At 35.2% G+C, this 18,441-nt stretch overlaps 1 protein-coding gene across 2 annotated transcripts in view; it reads left to right on the top strand.

Annotated features, from left to right (window-relative positions):
- Positions 1–18,441, top strand: part of GALNT3 (polypeptide N-acetylgalactosaminyltransferase 3) — a 46,996-nt gene that overhangs the window by 23,519 nt on the left and 5,036 nt on the right. For both annotated transcript variants that reach the window (XM_003824319.6, XM_034954417.3), the window contains exons 2-9: positions 333–955; positions 6,220–6,392; positions 9,241–9,390; positions 11,726–11,960; positions 12,432–12,549; positions 14,050–14,250; positions 16,240–16,371; positions 16,575–16,676. In XM_003824319.6, the coding sequence (XP_003824367.3) occupies positions 441–955; positions 6,220–6,392; positions 9,241–9,390; positions 11,726–11,960; positions 12,432–12,549; positions 14,050–14,250; positions 16,240–16,371; positions 16,575–16,676 (1,626 nt within the window). In that variant the 5' untranslated portion in view covers positions 333–440. The remainder of the gene's footprint in view (positions 1–332; positions 956–6,219; positions 6,393–9,240; positions 9,391–11,725; positions 11,961–12,431; positions 12,550–14,049; positions 14,251–16,239; positions 16,372–16,574; positions 16,677–18,441) is intronic.

The raw sequence follows: 18,441 nt of genomic DNA, 5'->3' as shown, positions 1-18,441 counted from the left end.
GGTTATCAAGTGAAGATATTCTTTTTTAACTCAAAATATATTTATAAAATTAATTTTATACATAGTATATAGTGGATATTAGAGTTTAAAAAGAATGTATTTTTTAATGGAGAGGAATATCAATATTTTTGCAACCCCAATAAATTGTAGTAAATTGTAACAATTATTTTCTTCCAAAAGTGTAATTTTCTTGAGGACAAGATATCTTTGTATTCTCATTAACCATAAGAGTACATTGGTAGCTTATGTTCAGTTGTTGGTTAAATGAATGAATTGAGCCATGCCGGTAGGACTGAATAGCTACTAATACCATCGATCATTTCTGTTTATAGGTACTACCATTAAAGATACCTTCTTCTCAGCAAATCTATGATAAAAAATACAAGTAACAGAAGAAGAAATAACTGTTATTTGTCAAGTGACAAGCTTTTAATGTTAGAATGGCTCACCTAAAGCGACTAGTAAAATTACACTTTAAAAGACATTACCATAAAAAGTTCTGGAAGCTTGGTGCAGTAATTTTTTTCTTTATAATAGTTTTGGTTTTAATGCAAAGAGAAGTAAGTGTTCAATATTCCAAAGAGGAATCAAGGATGGAAAGGCATATGAAAAACAAAAACAAGATGTTGGATTTAATGCTAGAAGCTGTAAACAATATTAAGGATGCCATGCCAAAAATGCAAATAGGAGCACCTGTCAGGCAAAACATTGATGCTGGTGAGAGACCTTGTTTGCAAGGATATTATACAGCAGCAGAATTGAAGCCTGTCCTTGACCGTCCACCTCAGGATTCAAATGCACCTGGTGCTTCTGGTAAAGCATTCAAGACAACTAATTTAAGTGTTGAAGAGCAAAAGGAAAAGGAACGTGGGGAAGCTAAACACTGCTTTAATGCTTTCGCAAGTGACAGGATTTCTTTGCACCGAGATCTTGGACCAGACACTCGACCTCCTGAGTATGTTGAAGAATATTTATTGTTTATTCTTTATCACCAGGCTTTGCAGGGGAGAGAGGGGTGAGCTAAGGAAGTTATCTGTTTTTTAGCTACTCTAAGGCAGAAAATCAGCAAATACTGTTTATTTAACCTGTTGTATTTATTTTTTGCTTATAATGATTGAGGCTACATATCCCTATTTATGCTTGGTGAGGCAGTGCAGATATGAAAAGTTATTAGCTTGGAAATTAGAAAACTGAATTCTAGATCTGACTGCTATCCGCAAGGAAATTCTTTATTCCTAAATACTGTGGTTTTCTCATCTATTTAGGGGGAATTATTGGACAATTTATATAGGAAGTAGAAGGTAGAGGAATTGTTTCCATTTCTCTGTATTTCTTTAGAATAAAAATGTTTAAAAACATGCCAAGATTTTGGAACTGTTGGATAATATTTTATATATGTGTAAAGCAATTCACAGACTTTGTGATTACTTTGACTCAAAGTTTTTGAGTACCTAATTATATTTCAGAATGCCCTATTTTTTGTAAACAATCCCAAGTAGCTGGGATTACAGGCGCCCGCCACCACAGCTGGCTAATTTTTTGTATTTTTAGTAGAAAGGGGGTTTCACCATGTTGCCCAGGCTGGTCTTGAACTCCTGACCTCAGGTGATCCATCTGCCTTGGCCTCCCAAAGTGCTGGGAGTACAGTCATGAGCCATTGCGCCCGGCCCACCCTCAGCAGATTATTTATTTATTATTATTATTATTATTATTATTATTATTATTTTGAGATGGAGTCTTTCTCTTTCACTGAGGCTGGAGTACAGTAGTGTGATCTCGGCTCACTGCAACCTCTGCCTCCCGGGTTCAAGCGATTCTCCAGTGTCGGGCTCCCGAGTAGCTGGGACTACAGGCGTGTGGCACCACATCCGGCTAATTTTTGTATTTTTAATAGAGACAGGGTTTCACCATGTTGGCCAGGCTGGTCTCGAACTCCTGACCTCAAGTGATCCGCCCACCTCGGCCTCCCAAAGTGCTGGGATTACAGGCGTGAGCCACTGCACCCAGCCCCTCAGTAAGTTTTTAAGTGTACAAGATAGGCCAGGTTTGGTGGCTCACACCTGTAATCCCAGCACTTTGGGAGGCCGAGGAGGGCAGATCAGCTGAGGTCAGGAGTTTGAGAGCAGCCTGGCCAACATGGTGAAACCCCGTCTCTATTAAAAATACAAAAATTAGCCGGACAGGGTGCCGTGTGCCTGTAGTCCCAGCTACTGGGGAGCCTGACGCTGGAGAATTGCTTGAACCTGGGGGGCAGAGGTTGAAGTGAGCGGAGATCCGTGCCATTGCACTCCAGCCTGGGCGACAAGAACGAAACTCCATCTCCAAAAAAAAAAAAAAAAAAGAGTACAAGATAAGCAAACTGGAAGCAAACAATGCCTGTGTATTTTGCTTTGCTTTCTGGATATTAGAGAATTACATTTGGCAGTGAACTTGAAGATAACTTTTGGTCTATTGTTTCACTCAGGTTTTTCTAGATTTAGGATTATCAATACCGGATCCAAGTATATGAGTCCCTTAACATTGAAACTGTGTAGCTTAGATTTCTGTTGAGCTATTCTAATCTGATTGATTCAAGTTTAAGTTGCTCATAATTTTTAAATGAATGTGTAAAGAAACTAATATCTATAAAATATTCTAGCTGATATAACAAGGCACATTATAGTTCCTTTTATACAGTAATAGATTAGAATGCAGTATTGCACTTTACTGACTTGAGGAGAGGTTTTGATTGAAAAGTAATCTACATTAAAAATCAATAATCATGATTTTTATTCTTTTGACATGACAATCAGTGACAGCTCAAAATGAGCTTTTTTCTCCCAATATAGCATTAAGAAGCTGCAATAATTTTCAATAATGTTAATCGCTAAGTAAGTGAAAAATAAGTAAGCACATTAACAACATTTTTTGGTAGGAGTGAAGATTTAATTATTTCTTACTTTGGACAGGGTTTTGTACAGGTGGTAAAGATTTGTTTTTTGACTTCGTGATCTGCCCGCCTTGGCCTCCCAAAGTGCTGGGATTAAAGGCATGAGCTACCATGCCTGGCCTGGCCAACATGGTGAAACCTCATCTCTACTAAAAATACATAAATTAGGTGGGCATGGTGATGTGCGCCTGTAGTCCCAGCTACTTGGGAGGCTGAGGCAGGAGAATCACTTGAACCTGGGAAGCGGAGGTTGCAGTGAGCCGAGATTGCACCATTGCACTCCAGCCTGGTGACAGAGCAAGACTCTGTCTCAAAAAAAAAAAAAAAAAAAGATTTGTTTTTTACTTTGAATGTAACCAGTATCAGCAAATAACACATTTTCTGAAGAACTGCTAATGTTTTCCATGCTCATTAGAAATATAGACCTAGTTTCTTCCAAAGCCAGATGGTCATGTGACTGATAATTTAAGCATGTTTCTATGTGCCAGGTTTTTCAAATGGTTTGACTGGAATGATACAGTCACTTTGGCAAGTTATTTTAATTGCACTATTTTAAATATGTAAAACAATTTTCAAAGCATACATTTAACATGTTGTTTCAAAATGAATGGGGTTTATGAAATTATATTGTGAAATTTTATTACTTGTATTGATATAACATGACATTTTAACTTGATATTGGTAATTATCAGTTAAGCAAATAAATCCTAGTTTAAACTGATGGAAAATCTTGCAAGATTAAAGTGATAACATTTTACTAGTATGAATTTTTGTGAAATTTCATACTTTAAATCTTCAAAACCATTTTATAATTATCGATTAATACTATATTAATTAACCACATAGCAAATAAAGGTAGGAAAAAAATCTTATACTCAGAATTTCACTTTCTCCTCAAAATGCTTATAACAAATCATAGGTTTCCTCTTTTTTTTTCTTTAAAAATAAAATACCACAATATGGAATTTTTCATAATTTTTACTTCTAGTTTATGTTGGTTATAAACTTTTATGGGTTCAAAATATAAGCTTATATTTAGTCATTTATTTCTGTGTAGTTGTGGTTCAAGTGTGTATATTAATAGTTTGTGTTTGAGCTTTTTAATTAATTGGTAGTTTATCCAAAATTCAATTTAGAATAAATAATTTGTTTTTATTTATGAATGATGAAGAAGGTGCTTATTTTTTCCGCCCATGCACCTGTATCATGCTTTGAAATCATGAAGAAACTGAAGAGCAATGCCACTTTCACTCAGAATCCATCCTCTCCTTTTTCTAATCCGTTGTTGACATCTTCTCTTGATATTTTACCCCAATCCAACTCCTTTTTTTAATCACTACAAATAATCCATTCTAAAGACTTGCTGTTAAAAAAGCGTATCAGAGACATTCCTATTGAGGTATGACTATGAAAGTAATTAATGGGATAATTTGTGTATCTTTTTTTAGGGCAGTTTTCTCAGGCCCCTAATATCACACTGGAGGCTACAGTTTCCCCATTGGCCCTGGCAGAGGAACTGAAGGGTGTTGGGCTCTTATCTCCATGAGTAAATGATTTACTTCCTTATCTTTGTGTTTGAGCAGCACTGTTTAATTGTTCACACACTGTATTTACTGTGCCTTTTGACTGTAAGGGAGGATTTCATAGTCTGTTGTCCAAAATTGTACAGCCATTTATGGTTTTTAAGTGACCTTAAAGACATAGTTGCTTTATTTGCTTATCTTTCCCATAAACCTCACACAGTTTTATTTTATGTCCCAGTGACTTGAAGCCCTCTCCTATATGTTCTTTCATTTAATCCTCACCTCCATTCAGCAGGCTTGGCACTGTGGTTATCTCTACATCTCTAGCCTCAAAGGCTGGAGACTATGCAGACTCACCTGCACCCCAGTGGCTTAATATGAAGATATTTTTCATTGAGGAAAGACATTCCTATACAAATGAATTTGAGATCAATTTATAACTAATGTTTTTAGCTAATGGATAGTAGTACCACTAATCAGTCAAGGGCACTTAGGGTCTCTCTCCCTGTGCCCAATCAATGTTTTAGATGGTGACATGAGCACAGGACTTTTAACATGGATTTAGGTCTTTATTTAGATCTTTATTTCTATGTATTTTTAAAGGGTTTTTTTAAACGCTAGTCTTATTTAATAGTAGATCAAATTATTGGAGCAAAATCTTTAACACATGGCAAATGGCAGTACTTAATAAGTATTTGCTGAATGATGAACATCATAAAAACATAGGTTTAGGCTGGACATGATGGCTCACCCCTATAATCCCACCACTATGGGAGGCTTAGGCAGGAAGATTGCTTGAGGTCAGGAGTTCAAGACCAGCCTGGGCAACATCACAGACTGTCTCTATTTTAAATAAAAATAAGAACATAGGTTTTACAATAAAGCTATTTTTTCCCTTTTGATTCTGTGTACAGATTAAGTAAATTGATTCAATAAACCTAGGAAATACTTAAGAAACCTATATTACATACTTAGGTAAATATCTAATTAAAGATAATCTTTATAAAAATGATTTAATATTGTGGGCACAGTGGCACACGTCTGTAATCCCAGCACTTTGGGAGGCCGAGGCGGGTGGATCACAAGGTCAGGTGATCAAGACCATCCTGGCTAACATGGTAAAACCCCGTCTCTACAAAAAATACCAAAAATTAGCCGGGTGTGGTGGTGGGCGCCTGTAGTCCCAGCTACTCGGGAGCTGAGGCAGGAGAAATGCGTGAACCTGGGAGGTGAAGCTTGCAGTGAGCCAAGATTGCGCCACTGCACTCCAGCCTAGGCGACAGAGTGAGACTCCATAAAAAAAAAAAAAAAAAAAAAAAAAAAAAATTAATAAAGTGGTACAATTTTTAAAGTTGCAAATATGAAAAATGAATGATTTCTGCATGAAATAAGAAAAATTTGGTTTTTATTTGAGCAATTATAAGGATTTGTCATTTTTACATGCTGTCTCATTGTAGGTTATTTTCATTATTTAAAATGTTATTTGCATTTAAAATTATATTGTTGAGAAAGCTATAATAACATGTTGTAATCCTTGATATGTTGTCATCTCTGTTGGTAGACATCATCTCTGGGTGAGTGATTTGCTTGTAAAAAAATTGTTTTGATTTATTTACATTTTATATAGCATTGAGATTATATTACATAGAAGAAAACTATCCTTTTTCAGTGATAAAGATTCAATAATGATAATGTTAGCAATGGTATAGCTGTGAAATAAAATAATAAAATTTGTAATTGTTTTTCTACTTCTCTGACTTCTTCTAGATGTATTGAACAAAAATTTAAGCGCTGCCCTCCCCTGCCCACCACCAGTGTCATAATAGTTTTTCATAATGAAGCGTGGTCCACGTTGCTTAGAACTGTCCACAGTGTGCTCTATTCTTCACCTGCAATACTGCTGAAGGAAATCATTTTGGTAGATGACGCTAGTGTAGATGGTAAGAAAGCACATGCAAATTAGATTGTTTCCCAAATCCGTATGGTGGTATCTACAGTCTACTTGGTTATGTGGTGCTCTCTGTATGCCATCTCAGAGCTTGAATATAATAGTTTGGATAGTGGGTATGGTGAATGAAATTAGAATCCAAGGATGGACATATTCAAATATTTTCAAATGCAGAAATGTATGAAACACCATTATTCATAACTATGTAGTCCTCAATGTGAGACTGTTAATGTAAGGCATAGAGGTTAAGAGCACAGACTTGAGCCTTTGAGTCAGGCTGCCTTGATTTGAATCCCAGCTCTTTTCCTAACCAACTATATGACTAGGGCAAGTTACTCAACCTCTCTGCTGTGATTTATCAGCAAAATGGGAATAATGCCATATTTCATTAAATATATTATGTGTTGTTAATTTATAAATCACTAGAGAAAACCCACAGCTAATTAAACTTAACATGCCATTGATTATAAGAAATTGATTATAAGAAGAATCCAATTGTGTAGCTTAAAATTGAGGAAATACAGAACTAGTACATAATTTCTAGAGTTGTTTTAAAGACTAAATGAGTTAATATAAATAATATATCAATAAATAATATAAATGAATAGTTAAAAATCACTAAAGAGTCACCATGTTCTATTTTATTTTGGTGTTCTTAAATATTCCAATATTACTTACAATGTTAGCCAAATTCTTTAGTACATTTCCACTTAAAATTGGAAGTCAAATACTAAATTACACATTTTAAATTGGAATCACAAGGCTAATTTAACAAATACTCTAACTTGTAAATTTTCAAACATCATAAGTATTTTAAATATTGTGTCAAACAGATACATATTATTTCAATGATTACAAAATTTATTCCTTAATAAATCCAAGTTTGGAGTTAGATTCCTGAAGGTCAGATGTCTCATTTTATCCTCCCAGCAATGTCTTGTGATGGTGAGTCCGATTATCCTCATCTTAAAGAAACTGAGGCGCAGAAAAGGTAAAATTCCTTGCCCAAGGTCACACAGCTAAAAGTAATTGTGCCATAAAGTGAAATCAGGGCATCTGATTTCATGTAGCTTTCTGTTCTTAACCTCCCAAATAAAGGGTGTGCATGGGAGCTAAATTTAGGGTGCAGATATAAATTTATGGGAAGTTCATATGTTGTGGTTAAGTAAATTTTTTTTTAACAAATTCCAACAGTGAGAGGGTATATTGAAGCAATCTGTAGTAACTCCATTTAAAATAATTCTAACCAAGAATGTTGAAATTTTTACAAGCCTCTTAAAACAGAAAATGTTTATGATTATATATTTAAGATGAGTTACAATTCTGCTTGTCTTTCTGAGAATTATTTCTGAGGTAGTTAGAAGGTGTTAAAAGCTTAATCTGAGAATTATTTTGAGATAGTTAGAAGGTGTTAAAAAGTTAATCTATTACTCTGAGACAACAGTGTTTAGATAGATTTATTTTTCTACAAGGGTTGTTCCTGCACTTTCCTCTCTTATGAATGTTTAAGCTTTAAATAAGCAGCTCTCTTAACTGAACCACTGGAGAATTGAAAAAAAGGTTATATTATCACAGATAAAGTCAAAGTCATCTGCATTTGCTTCTAAAATCTGGCAGAAGCAAACTTTTGCCCCAGGACATTTATTGATTTTCTTAACATTCCCAAATTTTTTTGAGGCTATGTTTTGGGCCCAAGAAGGCTGCTTGAAGAACTGCATTTTGTACTCAATAAGAAATCAAAAATTTAATTGTGAAAAACAGGCTTAAGAAGTTGTTTCAGAATATGAACAGCTGGGCTCAGTGGCTCAACCTGTAATCCCAGCATTTTGGGAGGCTGAGGCCTGCAAATAGCTTGAGTTCAGGAGTTCCAGACCAGCCTGGGCAACATGATGAAACCCCGTCTCTAAAAAAAAAAAAGAAAGAAAAGAAAAGAAAAGAAAAATTAGCTGGGCGTGTTGGAGCATGCCTGCGGTCCCAGCTACTTGGGAAGCTGAGGAAACTGCTTGCAGCCCAGAGGCGGAGGTTGCAGTGAGTTGTTCCACTGCACTCCACCCTGGGCGACAGAGCAAGACCTTGTCTCAAAACAAAACCAGACAAAAAAAAACACTGGATTGACATTTGTTAATAACTTTTTTAAAACCTATGATCTCAAATTTTGCTTATTACAAACCTTATCCAATTTGGTATATTGAATATCTTAAAGTATATACCCAATACTAAAATTTGCCTGTTTCATATTTTACTAAATAAAACTCTGTCAGGAGACTCCAAAGCTCTCGCAAATTTTTCTGCTGACTCTGTGTAGGAATCGTCCCAAACTGCTATAGCCGTGGACTTTCTGACGTGGCTTAACATTTTGGTGTTAAATTATTTTGATCCTTGCTTAAATATCAGAGGTCTTTTGATATTTGACATTTTTCTTTAAGATTTCCAGATTTAAATACCAATTTCAAAGCATTGAATATCTTTTTGGCCAAATTCCATATCTTTCACTCTTGTAGTCAGTCTTCTCAGACCTCTAAATGAGTCTTTTGAACGGCTAGGGTTGACTCCATTTGAAGTTTCTCACTTCCCTCCAAACACATTATATTTATTGATAGGAAGTGTACAGAATAAGTATGCATTACAGTGTTTTGTGTTACAGTAGTGATAATTTGCATAGCTAGCCTTTTTCGCCAGTAAGGAGTTAAAGATAAAATTTTCATTTTACTGGAAGGACACATGCAACTGTTAAGATTATGAATTTGGAAGGATCATTGCTCTGTGGTTTCATTAGCTTTCATAAGCTATATATGAAAATGCATTTAGAAAGAATTAACCCTGATTTTTTTTCCTTACAGAGTACTTACATGATAAACTAGATGAATATGTAAAACAATTTTCTATAGTAAAAATAGTCAGACAAAGAGAAAGAAAAGGTCTGATCACTGCTCGGTTGCTAGGAGCAACAGTCGCAACAGCTGAAACGCTCACATTTTTAGATGCTCACTGTAAGTATATATGTATGGATATGGTTGTAACATTTTCCCTCCCTCTGCCTCTAATTTAAAAGGTAAGGAAGTCTTTTCTTTTCTAAATGCCTAATTGCATTTTCTTTAACAGCGTTTTCAACTGGCGATTATAGCAATGACAGCCCAAGCAGATAACAGCTCTGTGGAGAAAATTCCTTTCACTTATGCAGAATTCTTACCTCCTTTTGTGTTTAAGTTTCCTCAACTTCAATGTTCTTCAGTTACTAGCTGTTCCAGCCAGTTATCCTTGCCTCTTTTTTTTTTTCCATGTTTCTTTTCTGTTAAAAAAAAAAGTGTTTTTTTTTGTTTGTTTGTTTTCTTGATTCCCACACTTTAAAGTGAATGAAAGCTTATTTACTATTTAAATGTAGCCGGGCATGGTGGCTCATTCCCGTAATCCCAGCACTTTGGGAGGCCGGCGTTGGTGAATCATTTGAGGTCAGGAGTTCAAGATCAGCCTGGCCAACAAGGTGAAACCCTGTCTCTACTAAAAATACAAAAATTAGCCAGGCATGGTGACGTGTGCCTATAATTCCAGCTACTAGGGAGACTGAGGAATGGGAATCGCTTGAACCTGGGAGGCAGAGGTTGCAGTGAGCTGAGAGTGTGCCACTGCACTCTAGCCTGGGCGGCAGAGTGACACTCCGTTTCAAAATGAATGAATGAATGAATGAATGAATGAGTGCATGTAATCCACCCTATCATTAAACTTCGTCCTAGTACTGCTGCTTTTTTTATATTTTAGTTTGTGTGTGTGTGTGTGTGTTTTTAAATTTGCAGACTCCTTGGCATAAAAAGGAGTCTGCGAATTTTCAATAAAACCACAAAACCAAAATATGTTTATATATATACTTTTTATGCCAGGTTAGGGGTGCCACATCCCATCTTCTTTGGTATCCCTTACATAAATATTGTCAATTTTTGTTTGACTTTGCTGCTGTTGGTTTTTCTTTGTACTTTAATTATTTTCAGAGTCAAAGTTTGTGAAGTATTTAGAAAGCACTTTTAGAGTCAATGTGTCATATGCATGCTAGTTATTACTAAAATGTCATTTTGTCCCTTGAGCTCTGAGTTTAGTGGGCTATACTTTGTATGAGTGTCTAGCTTTGAATTGGCCAGTGCTTAGGTTATGTTTCACCCAATTACTAGTTTTGAGCACACACCGATTATTACAGAAGGGCTTTTGGATGTTCTTGGGTTGCTTAGAGCCATCACATTCAGTTCTCTTTTAATACCAGACATTTAGAAAATGAAGAGAACACTAAAGGTAATGCTAGAGAGGTGCTTTAAAAAGGAAAATACCATCCTCTGGTATTTCTTCTCCTTGTTCAAAATTACAATAAGATCATACTGGACATTCTTACCCACTACCCACTGGGTGGATATGTCTGACGGTCCTCCCGGACCATGACTGCCAAATACTGCTTTGTGGGGAGCCCAGAATAGGACAGCACATGCATTGGCTGAACTTGCTGTGTGTTATATAAAACAACCTGGCCTGTGACCAGGGCCTAGACCTATCATGACATGAAACTCCTTGGCCCTCCCTTTATATTAGGTCTGGGGCAGCTTTGAATGCTCCTTCTTCTCCAGTTGCTAAAATCGGAATTTATACTGACTCCTTATTTTCTCCTAAGACCCAGTCAGATAAATGAAAATTTCAATTACTGTACCTTATTCAGGGAGATACGAGTTTAAATAAATCAGAACACATTTAGGACCAGGTAATGTGGAACAGCAAAAAGCTACCTTTGACTCATAGGCCATTTTAACACATCATCTAAACTTTAAATACGCTGGTGTTATTTTGCATCTTTTGTAGAAGAAAGAAGGTCATCATCTGTAGGGGAATTTTTCTAACTGTACTGAACTTTTTTCACCTTTTTCATCCTACCCTCATCTCATCACAATAAACCTTTAAAAAATCTCCCCTTCTGGAGATCTATTGTACAACGTGGTGACTGTAATTAATAATAATATATTGTCTACTCAAAAATTGCTAAGAGTAGATCTCAGATGTTCTTACCACCCACTCCATAAGCCGATAAGGTGATGGATATGTTAATTAGCTTGATTGCAAAAATCCTTTTACAATGTATACATATATAAACACTATGATATACACTGTAAATATATAGAATTTTTATTTGTTATATCTCAATAAATCTGAGGAAGAAAGAAATCTCCATTATATACATGTTCAAAACACAAATTGACTCTGTTATTCTCATTTCTCTGTAAACCTTCACCTAAATAACTAAAGAAAGAAACTTCAATGTTTTTATTGAATTAATTAAAATTCTGTTCCCTCCAGGTGAGTGTTTCTATGGTTGGCTAGAACCTCTGTTGGCCAGAATAGCTGAGAACTACACGGCTGTCGTAAGTCCAGATATTGCATCCATAGATCTGAACACGTTTGAATTCAACAAACCTTCTCCTTATGGAAGTAACCATAACCGTGGAAATTTTGACTGGAGTCTTTCATTTGGCTGGGAGTCGCTTCCTGATCATGAGAAGCAAAGAAGGAAAGATGAAACCTACCCAATTAAGTAAGATGATTGCTCTCAGAGTCTTATATTTACACCCTATACCATACATTGAATATGTACACACTGTTTGCTTTATAGCAATTGCCTCTGAGGTAATTGATAAAGAACACACATATTCTATATAAAGAGAATCTAAAAGTCATTCATTTATGTACTTGCTTATACATGATGTTGCTGAGTAAGAGGTAGCAGTGAGTGAGCTCTTATGTCTTCCTCATCAATCATTACTTAAAAATCATAAAGCATGGTTAGGAGAAGACATTTAAGTTTACTCCAATGGGAGAGGACACGAAGTACTCCCCCCGACCCCAAAAATCTTGACTTTGAAGATAGCATTTCTAGTTTTTATTAATCTGAATAAAAGCTTTGAAAATGTGATATGGCTTTAATTTTTTAATTTCAGTTCTTAAAATATGCTGTTTTATCTTGTTTAGTTTTTATAACAAAATTTGACAATGGATTATTTTTCAGAACACCCACTTTTGCAGGAGGACTTTTTTCCATATCAAAAGAATATTTTGAGTATATTGGAAGTTATGATGAAGAAATGGAAATCTGGGGAGGTGAAAATATAGAAATGTCTTTCAGAGTAAGTTTATGGAAATTAAATATAGCAGATATATTAAACAATGAAATATATTGTGTTCTAATCGGCTGGTACATATGATTACAGATGTGTGCACTCTACTTTTTGTGCTTTCTGAAACTTAATTGCTGGAAATTTTGGAATAAGAATATTTTCTTTTAATATGTAACTTAATATATTTATTCATTGTTGCCAATGTAACAAGAGGAATCAGTTAAACTCCTGTGTCCAGGCAGGAACACCAATTAATGCACTTGTAGCTACTGAATTCCAGCCAAGATAAATATAATTAAATCTAGTGCTTCAGGAAATGAGTTGATCATCAGGGGAGTTAGAATGGAAAAACATTTATGAATAATTTTAAAGGACATTGGACTTAACTGTTTGGAATGAATGAGCTGGATTTTTTCTATACATATTATAAGTTAATATAAAAAAAGGCTTTGGGTAGACTCCGTATGTACCTTATGTATTTGATTTCATGAGTTTCATTTTCTGCAGTAACTTTATCATTCATTTTTCATCTGTTAGGCTGGAATGTAGTGGAAAAAGAACTGAACTAGGAGTTAGAAGATTTAAGTTTTGGCTCTGGCTCCATCACATACTGGCAGTGATGATCTTAGCCAAGTTTGAACTGCTTATGGCGGGGTCTTGTTTATTCGTTTCAGTATTTCCAACCCCTAGCACGTGTTGGGTCACAAGCACAGTTTGTTGAATTGAACATATCACTGAGTCTTCTCATTTGTTCAAGAAAGAAAGGAGAGAAAGAGATTTGTAATCACTTGCTCTACTACAAGCACATAGTATTAAATATGACTTATTTTCTGATTCTTTGCTTGGTAACTATGGCAGAGTCAATTATTAAGATATTTAAGTGAAAAGGCATTGATTTCATGATTTGCCATTTTATTTAGCATTAATGCAAATAGGGGTTTTTTTTTGACGTTTTATCTCTAAATTGGCATGAATTTTTAAATAATCATCCTCTACTTTGCAAGTTCAGTAGAATGATCATTGGTAATAATAGCCATCTGGAATTGTTTTCTTGGTTACAAAATTGAATATACAAGAGATAAATAGGGTCTGAGTCCACTTATATCCAAGCTTTGAAGAGAAACTCTAGTTTAAGTGAAGTGACTATGTCAGTAGTTCAGACAGAAGTCAAATGCATAAGAGCCTTTAGTTTTCTGTGCATATTAGAGAACTTACATAATTATTTGCAAAAACAAAAGCCTGGAATTCATTTTTATGAAAAATCTGAAATCACCATTTTGTTAACTTACTGAAAATGCACTTCTGTTGTCTTTAGTGTCTATGCCATTTAATAAAATAATTCCTTACATTTAAGAACTTAAGTTGAAATGGCAGGGGACAGAGACTATTTGTAATATTGTAATCTCTTCTCTAATTTTGTTTTTCATAATACCTTAAAGGTGAACTTAAAAGCAACACTTTGATTTTTCTAAAATACTGTAAATTTAAACAAATATCATTAATTATCAGGTATGGCAATGTGGTGGGCAGTTGGAGATTATGCCTTGCTCTGTTGTTGGACATGTTTTTCGCAGCAAAAGCCCTCATAGCTTTCCAAAAGGCACTCAGGTGATTGCTAGAAACCAAGTTCGCCTTGCAGAAGTCTGGATGGATGAATACAAGGAAATATTTTATAGGAGAAATACAGATGCAGCAAAAATTGTTAAACAAGTAAGTTAAAGCTAAGTAGTTAAATTGCAATAAAATCTATAACAAGTTCACATGTCCTTTTGCGTCGATTCATCTCAAGTACAAAACATCAAAAAATTTGAAAGTAGGTTTTTAATTTTAACTCTCAAAGTACATGACTTATGAATCCAAGTTTCCTTTTTTAAGAAAAAAACTAAGTAAACTGCTTTTTAAAAATCAGGAATTCTACTTGATGTTTTTAATATGAAAGATAGTTAATTTTTGTTGCTGCCCTGGTTCAATATTTTACTCAAAGAAAATTAAGTAGAACTGTTTTTACTGGTTTTAGGAGATATAACACCTAAATAAAGGTTCTAAGTGACTTTTTGCACTGGAGATAGAGACAGTGTCTTAATGTGGCATGAGAATAAACCAGGAGTGCCAAGCCTTTTTTTTTCAAGCTCTAGTTTCACTACTTACTGGAGATGTTACTTTGGCAAAGCCTTTGAGAATGTAAAATAGGGAAGACACTTCATAGAGTGGCTGCAAGGTGGCTGGACATGGAGTGCATGCTTAACATGTTTCTTTTCTTTCCTTCCCTGTTTTAAGAGATGAAATACGCATGCTGTCTCTCTCCCAGAGTAGCTGTGAAATAAGAAAGTGATAAGTGCTAACAAATATATGGTACTCTTGTTATTAACCTGCCATAAATAGATTCTGCTCTGCAGAATCATGAAACCTAATATATTAGAAGTGAGTTCCAATAGTCTTAATAATATCAGATAAGGTAAATTAACTAGATAGTTTAAGACCATGCTTCAGTGTATAGTACTCATCTTTTTGTAGGAAATAGATAGTGCTAATTTGCAGGGTGAGGGAAGGTGGAGTATTTATTGGGAGTCAACGGTATCAATATTTTGGCTGTTGTGGTGAAGAACGATTTGGTTACCTCTTTCCCTTTTTCTCTGGTCTCCAGTATCTCCCTGTTAGGATGCAAATTCAGAGCACTACTGAGTTAGATTGCTATCTTTTTACCCGAGGCCATGAAGACAAATTGGGCAGATTGTGTACGGCACAATAGTACTTGGCTAAGCAGGCAAGTGGGCACTAAATGAAGCTTATGCTCTGCTTGTCCCCCACAAAGGGGCACATGAGTCAGCAAATACCTGTTTGTTACCACAGGACACATAGATCTACATGGTAAATGTAATAAGCTAGCCAGAAGTCCTAAAGACTCATACTTTTTGCTAAAACACCTGGGTTCAAGACATCAAAGTTGGCATAAGAAAATATTTTCTTTAGTTGAACTGATAAGATTGAGTATTTACTTTTGCATACATTTAGATATTACATGTACTTTTTCTCTAATATTTTGCCGGTAGGTCAAATACCTTGAAGTTTAATAATGGTTTTTTAAAAAAGTTATTTTCTTAGTACGTTAAAATAAAGGAAAGCAAAATTCATTTAACTTGAAAATTGCCTTTTTCTACTAAAGGTTCAGTTGGGGATATTGTTAAGAACAAGCAACATCCTGAAACTAGAAAAATTACTCCCAATGGGTTATTTCTTGCTGGTGGTTTTCTGTGATCTTGATGGAGAAGAGATAGAAGTTGCATTGTGTATTGGCACTGTTTGTCTATATCTGATTTCTCACACCTCACTTTGCAGATCATTTTTAGTTATAAAGTTGGGACCAATTTTGGATGCTCCTACCACCATTCCTTTGCCCACAGCATTTTACTAGAAATCTTTGTCTTGTAGGGAATGTTTGAGGCACAAATGAAGAATAAAATAGCATCATTTTAGTATTTTAATCAGCACTGAAGTGGTCTTGACTCTCTTTTAAAGCCAGAAATGAACAGGCAGGCATGGTTTTTACTTGAATGAATGATGAAGGCTGTTGAATTGCCTCTTGAATTTTTAGCATGGATTTTTAAAAATACCTAAATAGAAATACAAATAGCAGTATTTTAAGTACTCTATCAATGTTGTTTTAATTAAGCATTCCCTTCATTTCTTATGTTTCTACAGAAAGCATTTGGTGATCTTTCAAAAAGATTTGAAATAAAACACCGCCTTCAGTGTAAAAATTTTACATGGTATCTGAACAACATTTATCCAGAGGTGTATGTGCCAGACCTTAATCCTGTCATATCTGGATATGTGAGTATTTTCCTGTTCCTTTTTTAATTAATATACTCCTTGCCACCAACCTTTATGTGGTTCTAAGAAAATTGCTGAAATACTTTCTTTATTGCTTTTGAGATTTTACATTATAATCATTAACATTACTTTCTAAATTATTTTAAAAATATATAAATCACATGGATTAAAAAACTTTTCATAACTTGAAAATTTTCCTTTAGATTAAAAGCGTTGGTCAGCCTCTATGTCTGGATGTTGGAGAAAACAATCAAGGAGGCAAACCATTAATTATGTATACGTGTCATGGACTTGGGGGAAACCAGGTGAGAACTGCATTAAAAATCCTTCACTTGTAAAGCATTTACAAGCACAAGTGAGATGTCGCCTATTTTTCAGAAGTCCCACAGCAGCTTTATACTTGGGTAAGCTGTGTGTGAAATGTTTTCAGACTGAGTTTGGCAATTGATATTGATGAGTATTTTTTTTGGTTTTTACTCTGGCTCTGAAAACAATTTGAGTAGCTTAACCATTAAAAAAAAAAAGAAAAAAAAAAGGAGGCCGAGCTGAGTGGCTCACGCCTGTAATCCCAGCACTTTGGGAGGCTGAGGTGGGTGGATCACTTGAGGCCAGGAGTTCGAGGCCAGCCTGGCAAATATGGTGAAACCTCATCTCTACTAAAAATACAAAAATTTGTCGGGCGTGGTGGTGCATGCCTGTGTTCCCAGCTACTTGGGAGGCTGAGGCTGGAGAATTGCTTGAACCACGGAGGTGGAGGTTGCAGTGAGCCGAGATCACACAATTGCGGTCCAGCCTGGGTGACAGAGTGAGACTCTGTCTCAAAAACAAACAAACAAATTAAAAAAAAAAAAAGGAAAATGAGAAAATAATAGAATAACGCCATTTGAAATTTTTTTTAAAAAGAAACTTCTATGTAGCTCTTTGATGCTTTAACTTTTGCATGACTATTGGCATGGTGATTTTGCAAGTTTACACATAAAGGCCACATATAACTGGATTGAATCACAAATTACATCAAGTGTTAATAACAAAATAGAGCATTATAAATTAATTTTGTGGGCCACAATATTATTTCAATATGTTCCTCCTTCTCCAACAAAAGAGGAAGATTCTCCTTGATTAGTGACATACCTGCTTTACTACCTTTTGACTATTTTACTGATTAAGATTCAAATGTCAAATATTACTATTTACTTGCCTATGGGTAGAGAACATGTTATATACAAAGTTTCTGTTTTTTTTTAAGCTTCCTTTCCTTACCTTTTGCAGCTTAACTCCTGGAAAGATTAGACTATTTCTCTCATTTGTTCATTCAACAAATTCATTGAGTGAGCCCTGCATGCCAGATACTCTGATGAGTTCAAGCTATTTAGACTCTAACTCCTTTAGGAAATCTATAAACTAGCAGTTCCTTAGGATAAAGCATTCAGAGTGTTCTGGGGGTATAGAAAAGGGCATTGAATGAGACTGGGTGTCCACACATTTTCCTGAGAAAGATGACATTTGAAAACATTAAAAAAAAAAAAAAAAAGTAGATAGGAGCTAGTGAGGTGGCTGTGGGGAATGGCAACAGAATAAGAATAGTGTGAAGGAAAGTGAAATGAAGAGAAGAGCCTGGAGTATCTCTTCTGGGCATTGCAGGTATTTCGGTGTAGAGTCCAAGATGTGTGTGGAGGATTTTTGCAATAATTAATATCCATGATGTCCTATTTTAATGGGACGAAACTTTGAGATGTCAGTTTTAGGAAAAAAGAGCCAGTTTATCTCCTGGTCCATCCTCTTCTATATTTCTTCCTACCCATTAGGCTCAGCTTGATCTAGTTCTAATCCTTATTAACCTAAACCAATCAATCTACTGAGGGCAGATGATACAGATGCCCAGAAGCCAGAGCTGCTGAACTGGATCTATTGCTGGATGGTTAAGGTGTAATTCTGAAATAGGATGGAGATATATATGGATGCATATAGACAGACATACATCTATACCTATATCTATATACATATATATCTGTACATATATGTGTATGTGCATAAATCTATATGCATCTTTTTAAGATTTTCTTACCCTCC

The sequence above is a fragment of the Pan paniscus genome, chromosome 13, assembly GCF_029289425.2.
Source record: "Pan paniscus chromosome 13, NHGRI_mPanPan1-v2.0_pri, whole genome shotgun sequence".
Classification (NCBI taxonomy): Eukaryota; Metazoa; Chordata; class Mammalia; order Primates; family Hominidae; genus Pan; species Pan paniscus.
Note: the sequence above shows the minus strand (reverse complement) of the source record. Positions and strands in the feature narration are given on the sequence as shown.